Here is a 13378-nt window from a genome sequence, read left to right on the forward strand (position 1 = left end):
CTCTCTCTGTCTGTCACTCATGTCCCATGTGGACATTTAGAATCCTGTGAGTGACGTGTGTCACTGCCACTTTGATCTAGGAACACATCATCAAGGAAGCAGAGGCTATTGGGGGATGAAACATCAACCAATTAAAATCTATAAATAACATATTTAAAGTGAGAGAGAGATACCATTACATAGTCCATACATATTGAAAGTGGAGGTCGTGCTGGAGTTGTGTGTGAACTGTGAACTCCATTGACTTGTCATGTAGCAGAGCTGTGGACCAGAACATTGTGGGCCTGTTTGGTGTTAGTGTGTGAACTGTGAACTAACCGTAGGCTTGGTCTTGTCATGCAGTAGCTGAGTGTGGACCAGAACATTGTGGGTCTGTTTGGTGTTAGTGTGTGAACTGTGAACTAACCGTAGACTTGGTCTTGTCATGCAGTAGCTGAGTGTGGACCAGAACATTGTGGGCCTGTTTGGTGTTAGTGTGTGAACTGTGAACTAACCGTAGACTTGGTCTTGTCATGCAGTAGCTGAGTGTGGACCAGAACATTGTGGGCCTGTTTGGTGTTAGTGTGTGAACTGTGAACTAACCGTAGACTTGGTCTTGTCATGCAGTAGCTGAGTGTGGACCAGCGCGTCCTGGGCCATTTTGAGCTGCAGCTCCACCTTCTTCAGCTCTCTGAGCTGCCGGTCCCTCTCACGCTGCTTCCGTGCCAGGTTCTCATGCACGCTCTTCCTTTCCATGATGCAGTGGCCTGTATTGATGTCCAGCATACCTCTGACAAATAGAGATAGAAAGAGAGACATACAGAGAGAGAGAGAGAGGAGAGAGAGAGAGAGAGACATACAGTGAGAGAGCGAGAGAGGGGAGACATACAGAGAGAGAGCGACACAGAGAGAGAGAGACACAAGAGAGAGAGAGAGAGAGAGAGAGTTACAGAGAGAGAGAGAGAGATACAGAGAGAGAGAGAGATACAGAGAGAGAGAGAGATACAGAGAGAGAGAGATACAGAGAGAGGAGAGATACAGAGAGAGAGATACAGAGAGATACAGAGAGAGAGAGATACAGAGAGAAGAGATACAGAGAGAGAGAGATACAGAGAGAGACAGAGAGAGAGATACAGACAGAGAGAGATACAGAGAGAGAGACAGAGAGAGAGAAAGAGAGAGAGAGAGAGAGCGAGAGAGAGATACAGAGAGACAGAGAGATACAGAGAGAGACACATCAAGCTCTGTCTGTTCTGTGCATGTGGCCCCAATATTTTGTGTTTTTATGCATTGTTGTTTATTCTGTTGGAACCCTTGAAAACAAGATGGTAGGAACATCACTATCCAGGGATTTACCTCACGCAATAAAACATGTTCAGGAGAAGGCAGTGATACAATAAACAATGTATCAACAGTGTTATGTACAGTTGAAGTTGGAAGTTTACATACACTTAGGTTGGAGTCATTAAAACTAGTTTTTCAACCACTCCACTGTCACGCCCTGATCTGTTTCACCTGTCCTTGTGATTGTCTCCACCCCCTCCAGGTGTCGCTTATTTTCCCCAGTGTATTTATCCCTGTGTTTCCTGTCTCTCTGTGCCAGTTCGTCTTGTATGTTTCCAAGTCAACCAGCGGTTTTCCCCAGTGTATTTATCCCTGTGTTTCCTGCCTCTCTGTGCCAGTTCGTCTTGTATGTTTAGTCAAGTCAACCAGCTGTTTTCCCCCGTTCTCCTGCTTTTTGCATTTCTCCTTTTTCTAGTCGTCCTGGTTTTGACCCTTGCCTGTTTCTGGACTTTGTACCCGCCTGCCTGACCATTCTGCCTGCCTTGACCACGAGCCTGTCTGCCACTCTGTCCTCCTGAACTCTGATCTGGTTTTGATCTATTGCCTGTCCACGACCATTCTCTTGCCTACTCCTTTGGATTAATAAACATTGTAGACTCCAACCATCTGCCTCCTGTGTCGGCATTTGGGTCTCGCCTTGTGCCTTTATATCTACAAATTTCTTGTTAACAAACTATAGTTTTGGCAAGTCGGTTAGGACATCTACTTTGTGCATGACACAAGTAATTTTTCCAACAATTGTTTACAGACAGATTATTTCACTTATTATTCATTGTATCACAATTCCAGTGGGTCAGAGTTACATACACTAAGTTGACCGTGCCTTTAAACAGCTTGGAAAATTCCAGAAAATGATGTCACGGCTTTAGAAGCTTCTGATAGGCTAATTGACATCATTTGAGTCAATTGGAGGTGTACCCTGTGGATGTATTTCAAGGCCTACCTTCAAACTCAGTGCCTCTTTTGCTTGACATCACGGAAAAAACAAAAGAAATCAGCCAAGACCTCAGACAAAAAAATTGGAGACCACAAGTCTGGTTCAATCCTTGGCCTGAAGGAACCACGTTCATCTGTACAAACAATAGTACGCAAGTATAAACACCATGGGACCACGCAGCTGTCATACCGCTCAGGAAGGAGACGCGTTCTGTCTCCTAGAGATGAACGTACTTTTGGTGCGAAAAGTGCAAATCAATCCCAGAACAACAGCAAAGAAACCTTGTGAAGATGCCTGAAGGAAAAGGTTACAAAATGATCTATATCGACAGTAAAAACAAGTCCTATATCGACATAACCTGAAAGGCTCCGCTCAGCAAGGAAGAAGCCACTGCTCCAAAACCGGCCATAAAAAAGCCAGGCTACGGTTTGCCAAACTGCACATGGGACAAAGATCATACTTTTGGAGAAATGTCCTCTGGTCTGATGAAACAAAAATATAACTGTTTGGCTATAATAACCATCGTTATCCTCTTCGGGACAGGGAGCAGTATTTTCACGGGCCCGATGAAAAACGTACCCAAATTAAAACAGCCTGCTTCTCAGGCCCAGAAACTAAGATATGCATATTATTAGTAGATTTGGATAGAAAACACTCTGAAGTTTCTTAAAACTGTTTGAATGATGTCTGTGAGTATAACAGAACTTCATATGGCAGGCAAAAACTTGAGAACAATCCAACTGGGAAGTGGGAAATCTGAGGATTGTACTTTTTCAAACCATTGTCTATTGAATTTGTAGTCCTTTACGGGGTCATGTTGCACTTCCAAAGGCTTCCACTTGCTGTCAAACAGTCTTTAGAACCTTGTTTGAGGATTCTATGGTGAATTGAAGGGAATAACAGCCCAGGGAAGTAGGTGGCCCATTATAAGGCATGGGCTCAGTCACACGCAAGGACTTGGGAGCGAGCTGAGTTCATATTCACTCCCAAAGAGAACGGATAGGTCCGGTTGGAATTGTATTGAAGATATATGTTAAAAACAACCTAAAGATTGATTCTATACATCATTTGACTGTTTCTACAAACTGTAGTATAACTTTTTGACTTTTCGTCTGGACTAAGTAAGCACCGCGCGTATGGATTGGATAGTGAACTAACGCGCAAACAAAATGGATGTATTTGGACATAAATATGAACTTTATCGAACATTTATTGTGGAGCTGGGGATTCTGGGAGTGCCTCTGATGAAGATAATCAAAGGTAAGTGAATATTTATAATGTAATTTCTTAGTTTTATTGATTCCAAGATGGTGGGTTTTTGTTTGCTAGTTGTTGGTGTCTTCTGGGCTGTACTCAGATTATTGCAAATTGTGCTTTCGCCGTGAACCTTTTTTGAAATCTGACAAAGCGGTAGCATTAGGAGAAGTCTATCTATAATTCTGTGCATAACACTTGTTATTGATCAAAGTTTATGATGAGTATTTCTGTAATATGTGTGCTCAAGGCTCATTCAAAGGGGGGTTTGGAGGGGAAAACATTCTGAACATTTATGAGCCAATGTAAAATGGGGTTTTTGGATATAAATATCAACTTTATCGAGCAAAACATACATGTATTGTGTAACATGAAGTCCTATGAGTGCCATCTGATGAAGATCATCCAAGGTTAGTGAATATTTTAGCTGTACTTTTGGTTTTGTGATGCATCTAGTTGCTTGGAAATGGCTGTGTGGTTTTCTTCGTGTGGGTTTATGTACCTAACAAATCTAATTGTATGCTTCTCCGGAAAGCCTTTTTGAAATCGGACAATGTGGTTGGATTACGAGAGTCTTATCTTTAAAATGGTGTAAAATAGTTGATTGTTTGAGAAAATGGAATTATGAGATTTTAGCTGTTTTGAATTTGGCGCTCTGATTTTCCAGGGGTACTCAAAAGGGTTAAGTTTGGAGGAAAAAGGGGGAGGCTTGCAAGCCGAAGAACACCATCCCAACCGTGAAGCACAGGGGTGGGCAGCATCATGTTGGGGGGGTGCTTTGCTGCAGGAGGGACTGGTGCACAGTCACAAAATAGATGGCATCTATGAGATGGAAAATTATGTGGATATATTGAAGCAACATCTCAAGACATCAGCAAGGAAGTTAAAGCTTGGTCTCAAATGGGTCTTCCAAATGGACAATAACCCCAGCATACTTCCAAAGTTGTGGCAAAATGGCTTAAGTACACAAAGTCAAGGTATTGGAGTGGCCATCACAAAGCCCTGACCTCAATAGGACCTCAATCCTATAGAAAATTGTGGGCAGAACTGAAAAAGCGGTGCAAGCAAGGAGGCCTACAAACCTGATTCAGCTACACCAGCTCTGTCAGGAGGAATGGGCCAAAATTCCCCCAACTTATTGTGGGGCTACCAAAAACGTTTGACCCAAGTTAAATAATTTAAAAGCAATGCTAGCAAATACTAATTGAGTGTATGTAAACGTCTGACCCACTGGAATGTGATGAAAGAAATGAACGCTGAAAATAATAATTATCTCTACTCTTATTCTGATATTTCACATTCTAAAAATAAAGTGGTGATCCTAACTGACCTAAGACAGGAATTTTTATTGGATTAAATGTCAGGAATTGTGAAAAACTGAGTTTAAATGTATCTGGCTAAGGTGTATGTTAAACCTTCCGACTTCAACTGTATGTACTATCGCTGCATACAGATGCTGCTCTAGATACATGGACATTGTCTGCAGCCAGTCCTGTACCTCTGTCCCATCATAATGACCTCCTTCTCCTTGGTCATCTCCTGCTCTTTCTGCAGCATGCTGTGTTCCCTCTCGGCAGCCTCCAGGTGTGCCCTGCACCCCTCCACCTGCCTCCTCACCTCCCTCTTCTCCTCCTCCAGGGAGCGACAGCGGGCCTCCGTCATCTTCTGCAGAGCCGTCACCTCAGACAGCTGCTCGTCCAGGGCCGCCTTACTTTTCTCAACCTCCCTGGCCACCACAGAGGAAGACATACATTACACCAGGCTGGTAGACTGTAGGCTTAACCCAGCGAGCAAAACAGCCTGCAAAGATGTCATTCCAGCCAGTTTTGACATAGAGACATTGGTCTGTAGGGTTAGCCATTTACTCTTGGTAGGTGCCCCAAACAACTGTGGACTGGATCAAGATTTATGTTGGGAGTCTCCCTTCCATGACTCATGACCATGGCCTTACTTCCTGCTTTAGTAGCTACAGAGTTAGTTATGAAGGTTATGTATAGCACATCACCAGTACATGAATTCATAGCCAGCCACATCTTACGTACATATTTTCCTGTTGATCCTCTCAATCTCCTTCCCCAGCTGGCCAGGTACAGACAGAAGCTGGGCCAACTCAGCCTGGTGACACAAGACAACACACCATAGAGAAGGACATTATAGAAAACTAATGCTCTTCTACTTCAATGGTTTTATATAATGCCCTTCTCTATGGTGTTTTAAACACAAGACTGACCCTCTACCACCCCCCTACCACCCCTCCCACCCACCCCACCCCTCTACCACCCTCTACCACCCCTCTCCACCCTACCACCTCTACCCCCTCTGCCACCCTCTACCACCACCTACCACCTCTCTACCACCCCTCTACCACTCTCTACCCACCCTCCCCACTCTCTACCACCCTCTACCACCCTCTACCACCTCTACCACACCTCCGCCACTCTCTACCACCCTCTACCACCCCTCACCACCCTCTACCACTCTCTACCACCCTCTACCACCCCTCTGCCACCCCTCCGCCACTCTCTACCACCCGCTACCACCCTCTACCACCCTCTACCACCCCTCTACCACCCCTCTACCACTCTCTACCACCCCTCTACCACCTCTCTACCACCCCTCTACCACCTCTCTACCACCCCTCCGCCACTCTCTACCACCCCTCTACCACCCCCCTACAACTCTCTACCACTCTCTACCACCCCTCTACCACCCCTCTGCTGCCACCCTCTGCTGCCACCCTCTGCCCCCCCTCTGCCGCCACCCTCTGCCGCCACCCCTGCCGCCACCTCTGCCCCCCCTCTGCCCCCCCTCTGCCACCCCTTGTGCCCCCTCCAACCTGTCACCTGGTTGTTTACTATGATGTCCTTCTTGTGGTCCAGTTCTCTCTGCTCCCTGGTCATCAGTTTGTGTCTGGCCTCCATGTCCTCCAGCAGGCTGTGTATCTCCTGTCTCCTCTGAGACACCTCCTTCCTCAGCTCCTCACTGCTGTCCTTCAGGGCCTTCGCACGCTTCTCCAGCTCCTGAGGACACACCAGGAGCAATGGCTTATGGGACATACAAAATACATCAACATTGACACAAATACACATTCATGCAAGTGCAAACCATGGGCACGCACACGCACACACACACACACACACACACACACACACACACACCACACACACACACACACACACACACACCCACACACACAGTACTGTGCCAGCTATTTGAAGGGAATATCAAAGCTAATAGCTGGGTTGTGACAGATTCTGGGAATCTGATCATATACATCCATGTGATTATAGTGTTGCTTTACTGGGTGTTAAAAAGTAATTACTGTATAACTGTAACCAAAGCAACTGTAGTAAAAAGTTCATTAAAGGAGTAATGTAAAATATCATTAGATCAATGATCGGGCCTCTCTTAGTGGTAGACACAGAGGCATGTATGGTACCACAACCCAATGACAATGAGGAGACTGAACCGTCAAGAAGCCAGCCTCATCAATCAAGCATTTTGACAAGGATGCCTCGCAGCAAAGACACCGTCTGTTTCTCTGTGCTCTCACTGTGTGTGTGTCATCTCTCTGCTTCTAAATGAGTGATTTACTACTGCAGGTGACATGAAGGAATGTCATGCTGTGGTGCCAGGTGTATGATGGGACATGTGAATGACTATCAACGGGAGATAAATCTGTGACTGTTGCACTGAGATACTTACAACTGGTTTGGGTTGAGTCTCATAATCTTTCTCCAGGCAAAGCTTCTCTTCTGTGAGACTGTAAACAGACACGGCATCACTTCCAGCACGTCTCCTTCCACGTAGGGCCGAGTGTCTGCAGGTTTTCACTTGTACTTGACTGATGAATTAAGGTCACTAGTAAGAATTAAGGTCATTAGTAAGGAACTCCCCTCACCTGGTTGTCTAGGGCTTAACTGAAAAGAAAAACCTAAAACCCACAGACACTAGGAACTCCATGGAATGATGTTGACACCCCTGATTTAGAGGAAGGAACAAGAGGAAGGAACTTGAACACAAATTCTCAGAAACACAGAGATGCAAAAGTGACCAACGTTCACGACAAGCTTAGGAAACAAGTGGCTGTGCAATATCCTCAAGTAACCTTGCCTAGACCTTAGCTCAAACCCCTAACACAGTGGAGGAGGACAGATGACCAGGGTTCTACTGTAACACAGTTTGATAAAGAGGCAGGGAAATTAGCCCTGTAGCCATACTGAAAATATGTACTGCTTTTAGAAAGTGTTGGTCAAATTCTGAGTTTCTTGGCAACATCTGAGTAAAACACTGGTTTGTCAGTGGTTGCAACGATGTGAAATGTTCAACTGAGTTTCAACTGTTGACAGGGGTTCAGATATTTAAGTCCAGGGGTAGATATTACATTCCTGACACTTATAAAAATATCCTCAGTGAGAAATTGCTGTGTGAATAGACATCCCTCCAGGCTACTTTCACTACTTTCACAGCACTTGTGTTGCTTCCTGGTATCTGTAAATACTGCATTTGAAGCTAAAATGACTGACAGTTGAATTCCTGTCTATCTGTCTGGCTTGTGATCAAGGGCTTAACATTGCACATCTAAAGACATGTCTTCCCAGTGAGCATCTGTCTGTCGTATGGAGGGTAGTTCTCCAGAGGAAGAGAGGAGGCTGCCAAACGGACTGTCAGAGCTATACACATCCACAAGATATACAACAAGAGACAGCAGAGTTCATTACAACATCTAGTCAGAATGCAATGTAAGCAATGGTTTTCATTTAGCCTCATATTTCAATTACTGCTGTAGGCCTTCTCATCTTAACAATAGGAACAACATCTAGCCACAGATACAAATGTCATATCTTCAGGAACAATGTGAATATCATTTACCCACTGATATGAAGGTCATATCTTCAGGAACAATGTGAATATCATTTACCCACTGATATGAAGGTCATATCTTCAGGAACAATCTGTTCTAGAGGCCCCATCCCTGGTGAATCATAGTGTGCGTCTCAATGGTACCCTAATCCCTATGTAGTGCCCTACTTTTGACCAGAGCCCTATGGTCCCTGGTCTAATGTAGTGCATTATCTAGGGAATAGGCTGCATTTGGGACAGCCATAGCCAGTATTCTAGTCCCTGCTGATTAAATGACTGATGAAGAGATCTTTCCTTTCATGTCCTCTTTCTATGTTTTTTACACAAGCTTGTTTCATCAGTTGCTAAGCAATGTTCCAATGGCCTTTCTGTGGCCTTTCAGTTTAACTGTGTGGTGTGTGTGTGTGTTGTGCAGAGAGAGGACAGCAGCGTTCTTTTCCGTGCTGTGTTTCGGAGGCGTGCTTGACCTTTCAGACACAAGGACAGGAGTGTTGTTTGAGAACAAGTGGAGGAGACTAGTGAAGCTGGCTAGAGCAGAGGCACACCTAATAATAATGAATCATTGGTGGGTTATATTTGTCCTGTTTCATTATACACGTGTGTGAAATGGAAATGTGGTTTATTATTGCATATCCCCCCTCAGACACCCTCCGAGAGTGGGGGTCACATGCAGGGTCAGCCATATTCAACAGCAACCCTGGAGCAATTAGGGTAAGTGCCTTGTCAAGGGCACAATGGCAGATGTTTCACCTTGTCGCTAAGGGATTCTCGAAACTAGCAACTTTCAGTTTACTGGCCCAACGCTCTTACCCCTAGGCTACATGCCGCACGTACCACTTCCCGGACTGACAGGACTAAACAAATGGCTCAAGAGCTGGGCCTACCCTTAACCTCAGACAGAGACAGACACAGACAGACACACAGACAGACCGACAGACAGGCACACATAGACAGACAGGACCACACACACAGATATGACACACACACACACCACACACACACACAACCACACACACGACCGACAGACAGACAGACAGACAGACAGACAGACAGACAGACAGACAGACGACAGACAGACAGACAGACAGACAGACAGACAGACAGACAGACAGACCAGACAGACAGACAGACAGACACACTAGACAGACAGACAGACACACATAGACAGACACACACATGCACAGACAGACAGACAGACAGACAGGACAGACTATATCTCTCTCATCTCTACGCTAGGATCTAGTCAGTGGTGTGTCCTCACCACTCTACGCTGGGAGTCATCTGGTCGTCCCTCTCCTCGCCTGTCGCAGGTCGTTGTGTAACTTGAGCTGAGCTGCCCTGTCTCATGCGGCTGACCTACTGTGTCTGGCCCCTCAGGGAACTGCTCCGCCTTCTCCAGCTCTTTCTGCTGGCGCTCCAGCTCTGCTCTGAACCGCTTGGCCTCCTGCAGCAGCCGGATCTCTGACTGCTGAGAGCTGGGTGGGGAGATGGGAGTCACAGACAGACACAGACAGATCTCTGACTGCTGAGAGCTGGGGTGGGGAGATGGGAGTCACAGACAGACACAGCCAGATCTCTGACTGCTGAGAGCTGGGGTGGGGAGCTGGAGTCACAGACAGACACAGCCAGATCTCCTGACCTGCTGAGAGCTGGGGTGGGAGATGGGAGTCACAGACAGACACAGACAGATCTCTGACTACTGAGAGCTGGGGTGGGAGATGGGAGTCACAGACAGACACAGGACACAGACAGATCTCTGACTGCTGAGAGCTGGGGTGGGGAGATGGGAGTCACAGACAGACACAGGACACAGACAGATCTCTGACTGCTGAGAGCTGGGGTGGGGAGATGGGAGTCACAGACAGACACAGCCAGATCTCTGACTGCTGAGAGCTGGGGTGGGGAGATGATAGTCACAGACAGACACAGACAGATCTCTGACTGCTGAGAGCTGGGGTGGGGAGATGGGAGTCACAGACAGACACAGGACACAGCCAGATCTCTGACTGCTGAGAGCTGGGGTGGGGAGATGGGAGTCACAGACAGACACAGCCAGATCTCTGACTGCTGAGAGCTGGGGTGGGGAGATGGGAGTCACAGACAGACACAGGACACAGCCAGATCTCTGACTGCTGAGAGCTGGGGTGGGGAGATGGGAGTCACAGACAGACACAGGACACAGCCAGATCTCTGACTGCTGAGAGCTGGGGTGGGGAGATGGGAGTCAACAGACAGACACAGGACACAGCCAGATCTCTGACTGCTGAGAGCTGGGGTGGGGAGATTGGAGTCACAGACAGACACAGACAGATCTCTGACTGCTGAGAGCTGGGGTGGGGAATGGGAGTCACAGACAGGACACAGCCAGATCTCTGACTGCTGAGAGCTGGGGTGGGAGATGGGAGTCACAGACAGACGCAGGACACAGCCAGATCTCTGACTGCTGAGAGCTGGGGTGGGGAGATGGGAAGTCACAGACAGACACAGGACACAGCCAGATCAATGACTGCTGAGAGCTGGGGTGGGAGATGGGAAGTCACAGGACACAGCCAGATCTCTGACTGCTGAGAGCTGGGGTGGGGAGATGGGAGTCACAGACAGACACAGACAGATCTCTGACTGCTGAGAGCTGGGGTGGGGAGATGGGAGTCACAGACAGACACAGCCGGATCTCTGACTGCTGAGAGCTGGGGTGGGGAGATGGGAAGTCACAGACAGACAACAGACAGATCTCTGGACTGCTGAGAGCTGGGGTGGGGAGATGGGAGTCACAGACAGACACAGCCAGATCTCTGACTGCTGAGAGCTGGGGTGGGGAGATGGGGAGTCACAGACAGACGCAGGACACAGCCAGATCTCTGACTGCTGAGAGCTGGGGTGGGGAGATGGGCGTCACAGACAGACACAGGACACAGCCAGATCAATGACTGCTGAGAGCTGGGGTGGGGAGATGGAGTCACAGACAGACACAGCCAGATCTCTGACTGCTGAGAGCTGGGTGTGGGAGATGATAGTCACAGGACAGACACAGACAGATCTCTGACTGCTAGAGCTGGGTGGGGAGATGGGAGTCACAGACAGACACAGGACACAGCCAGATCTCTGACTGCTGAGAGCTGGGGTGGGGGAGATGGGAAGTCACAGACAGACACAGCCAGATCTCTGACTGCTGAGAGCTGGGGTGGGGAGATGGGAGTCACAGACAGACACAGGACACAGCCAGATCTCTGACTGCTGAGAGCTGGGGTGGGGAGATGGAGTCACAGACAGACACAGGACACAGCCAGATCTCTGACTGCTGAGAGCTGGGGTGGGGAGATGGGAGTCACAGACAGACACAGGACCCACAGCCAGATCTCTGACTGCTGAGAGCTGGGGTGGGGAGATGGGAGTCACAGACAGACACAGACAGATCTCTGACTGCTGAGAGCTGGGGTGGGGAGATGGGAGTCACAGACAGACACAGACAGATCTGACTGCTGAGAGCTGGGGTGGGAGATGGGAGTCACAGACAGACACAGACAGATCTCTGACTGCTGAGAGCTGGGTGGGGAGATGGGAGTCACAGACAGACACAGACAGATCTCTGACTGCTGAGAGCTGGGGTGGGGAGATGGGAGTCACAGACAGACACAGGACACAGCCAGATATCTGACTGCTGAGAGCTGGGGTGGGGAGATGGGAGTCACAGACAGACACAGACAGATCTCTGACTGCTGAGAGCCTGGGTGGGGAGATGGGAAGTCACAGACGGACACAGACAGATCTCTGACTGCTGAGAGCTGGGGTGGGGAGATGGGAGTCACAGACAGACACAGCCAGATCTCTGACTGCTGAGAGCTGGGGTGGGGAGATGAGAGTCACAGACAGACACAGGACACAGCCAGATCTCTGACTGCTGAGAGCTGGGGTGGGGAGATGGGAGTCACAGACAGACACAGACAGATCTCTGACTGCTGAGAGCTGGGGTGGGGAGATGGGAGTCACAAACAGACACAGGACACAGCCAGATCTCTGACTGCTGAGAGTTGGGGTGGGGAGATGATAGTCACAGACAGACACAGGACACAGCCGATCTCTGACTGCTGAGAGTTGGGGTGGGGAGATGGGAGTCACAGTACAGACACAGGACACAGCCAGATCTCTGACTGCTGAGAGTTGGGGTGGGGAGATGGGAGTCACAGACAGACACAGGTACTGATGGGTCATATGACAGGGCAGAGATGTGGTCAGCTGACTCAGCTCATCACCCTCAGGTAGGAGGGGAATCACACAGGTCCTAGTTGGTACACAGACACAGATGCTGGTAGGGACTAGCCTCTGTCACAGACTTTCACCTCAACTGGGTGTCCGAGGGTTAGTTATACACTGAGTCTACAAAAACATAAGATCACCTCCCAATATTGAGTTACACCCCCTTTTGCCCTCAGAACAGCCTCAATGTGTCGGGGCATGGACTGTACATGGTGTCAAGTGTTCCACAGGGATGCTGGGCCTATGTTGACTCCAATGCTTCCTACAGTTCTGTCAAGTTGGCTGGATGTCCTTGGTGGTGGACCTTCTTGATACACACAGGAAACTGTTGAGGAGTGAAAAACCCAGCAGGCCTTGCAGTTCTTGACACAACCGGTGTGCCTGGTACCTACTACCAGACCCTGTTCAAAGGCACTTCAATATTTTGTCTTGCCCATTCACCCTCTGAATGGCACACACACAATCCATGTCTCAGTTGTCTCAAGGTTTAGAAATCCTTCTTTACACCTGTCTCCTCCCCTTCATCTACACTGAATGAAGTGGATTTAACAGGTGAGGTCAATAATGGGATCAATCTTTCACCTGGATTCACATGGTCAGTCTGTCATGGAAACAATATAATGTTCATAATGTTTTGTATACTCAGTGTATACAGGTACTGATGGGTTCATTTTAAACAGGTAGTGATGGGTCATTTTAAACACGTACTGATGGGTCATTTTAAACAGGTACTAATGGGTCATTTTA

At 48.0% G+C, this 13378-nt stretch overlaps 1 protein-coding gene across 1 annotated transcript; it reads right to left on the reverse strand.

Moving 5' to 3' along the window:
- Positions 1-392: 392 nt before the first annotated feature.
- On the reverse strand, positions 393-13350 carry LOC115188381 (coiled-coil domain-containing protein 146-like). Its single transcript, XM_029747186.1, has 7 exons — positions 13340-13350; positions 9679-9852; positions 7220-7358; positions 6358-6534; positions 5553-5629; positions 5013-5240; positions 393-769 (listed from the first exon to the last, which is right to left on the reverse strand). Exons 1-7 carry the CDS (start codon positions 13348-13350, stop codon positions 559-561), a joined length of 1017 nt encoding a protein of 338 aa, XP_029603046.1. The 3' UTR covers positions 393-558.
- Positions 13351-13378: the final 28 nt, after the last annotated feature.

Source organism: Salmo trutta, unplaced genomic scaffold (genome assembly GCF_901001165.1).
Source record: "Salmo trutta unplaced genomic scaffold, fSalTru1.1, whole genome shotgun sequence".
NCBI classification, from domain to species: Eukaryota; Metazoa; Chordata; class Actinopteri; order Salmoniformes; family Salmonidae; genus Salmo; species Salmo trutta.

What these genes read in the sequence shown, in the direction of transcription:
- LOC115188381 (XM_029747186.1), bottom strand. An exon ending in AGACTCAACCCAAACCAGTT is followed by an intron (nt 6,535 to 7,219) that starts GTAAGTATCTCA and finishes GTGTGTCCTCAG; the next exon opens with GAGCTGGAGAAGCGTGCGAA. An exon ending in GTCATTATGATGGGACAGAG is followed by an intron (nt 770 to 5,012) that starts GTACAGGACTGG and finishes TCTATTTGTCAG; the next exon opens with AGGTATGCTGGACATCAATA.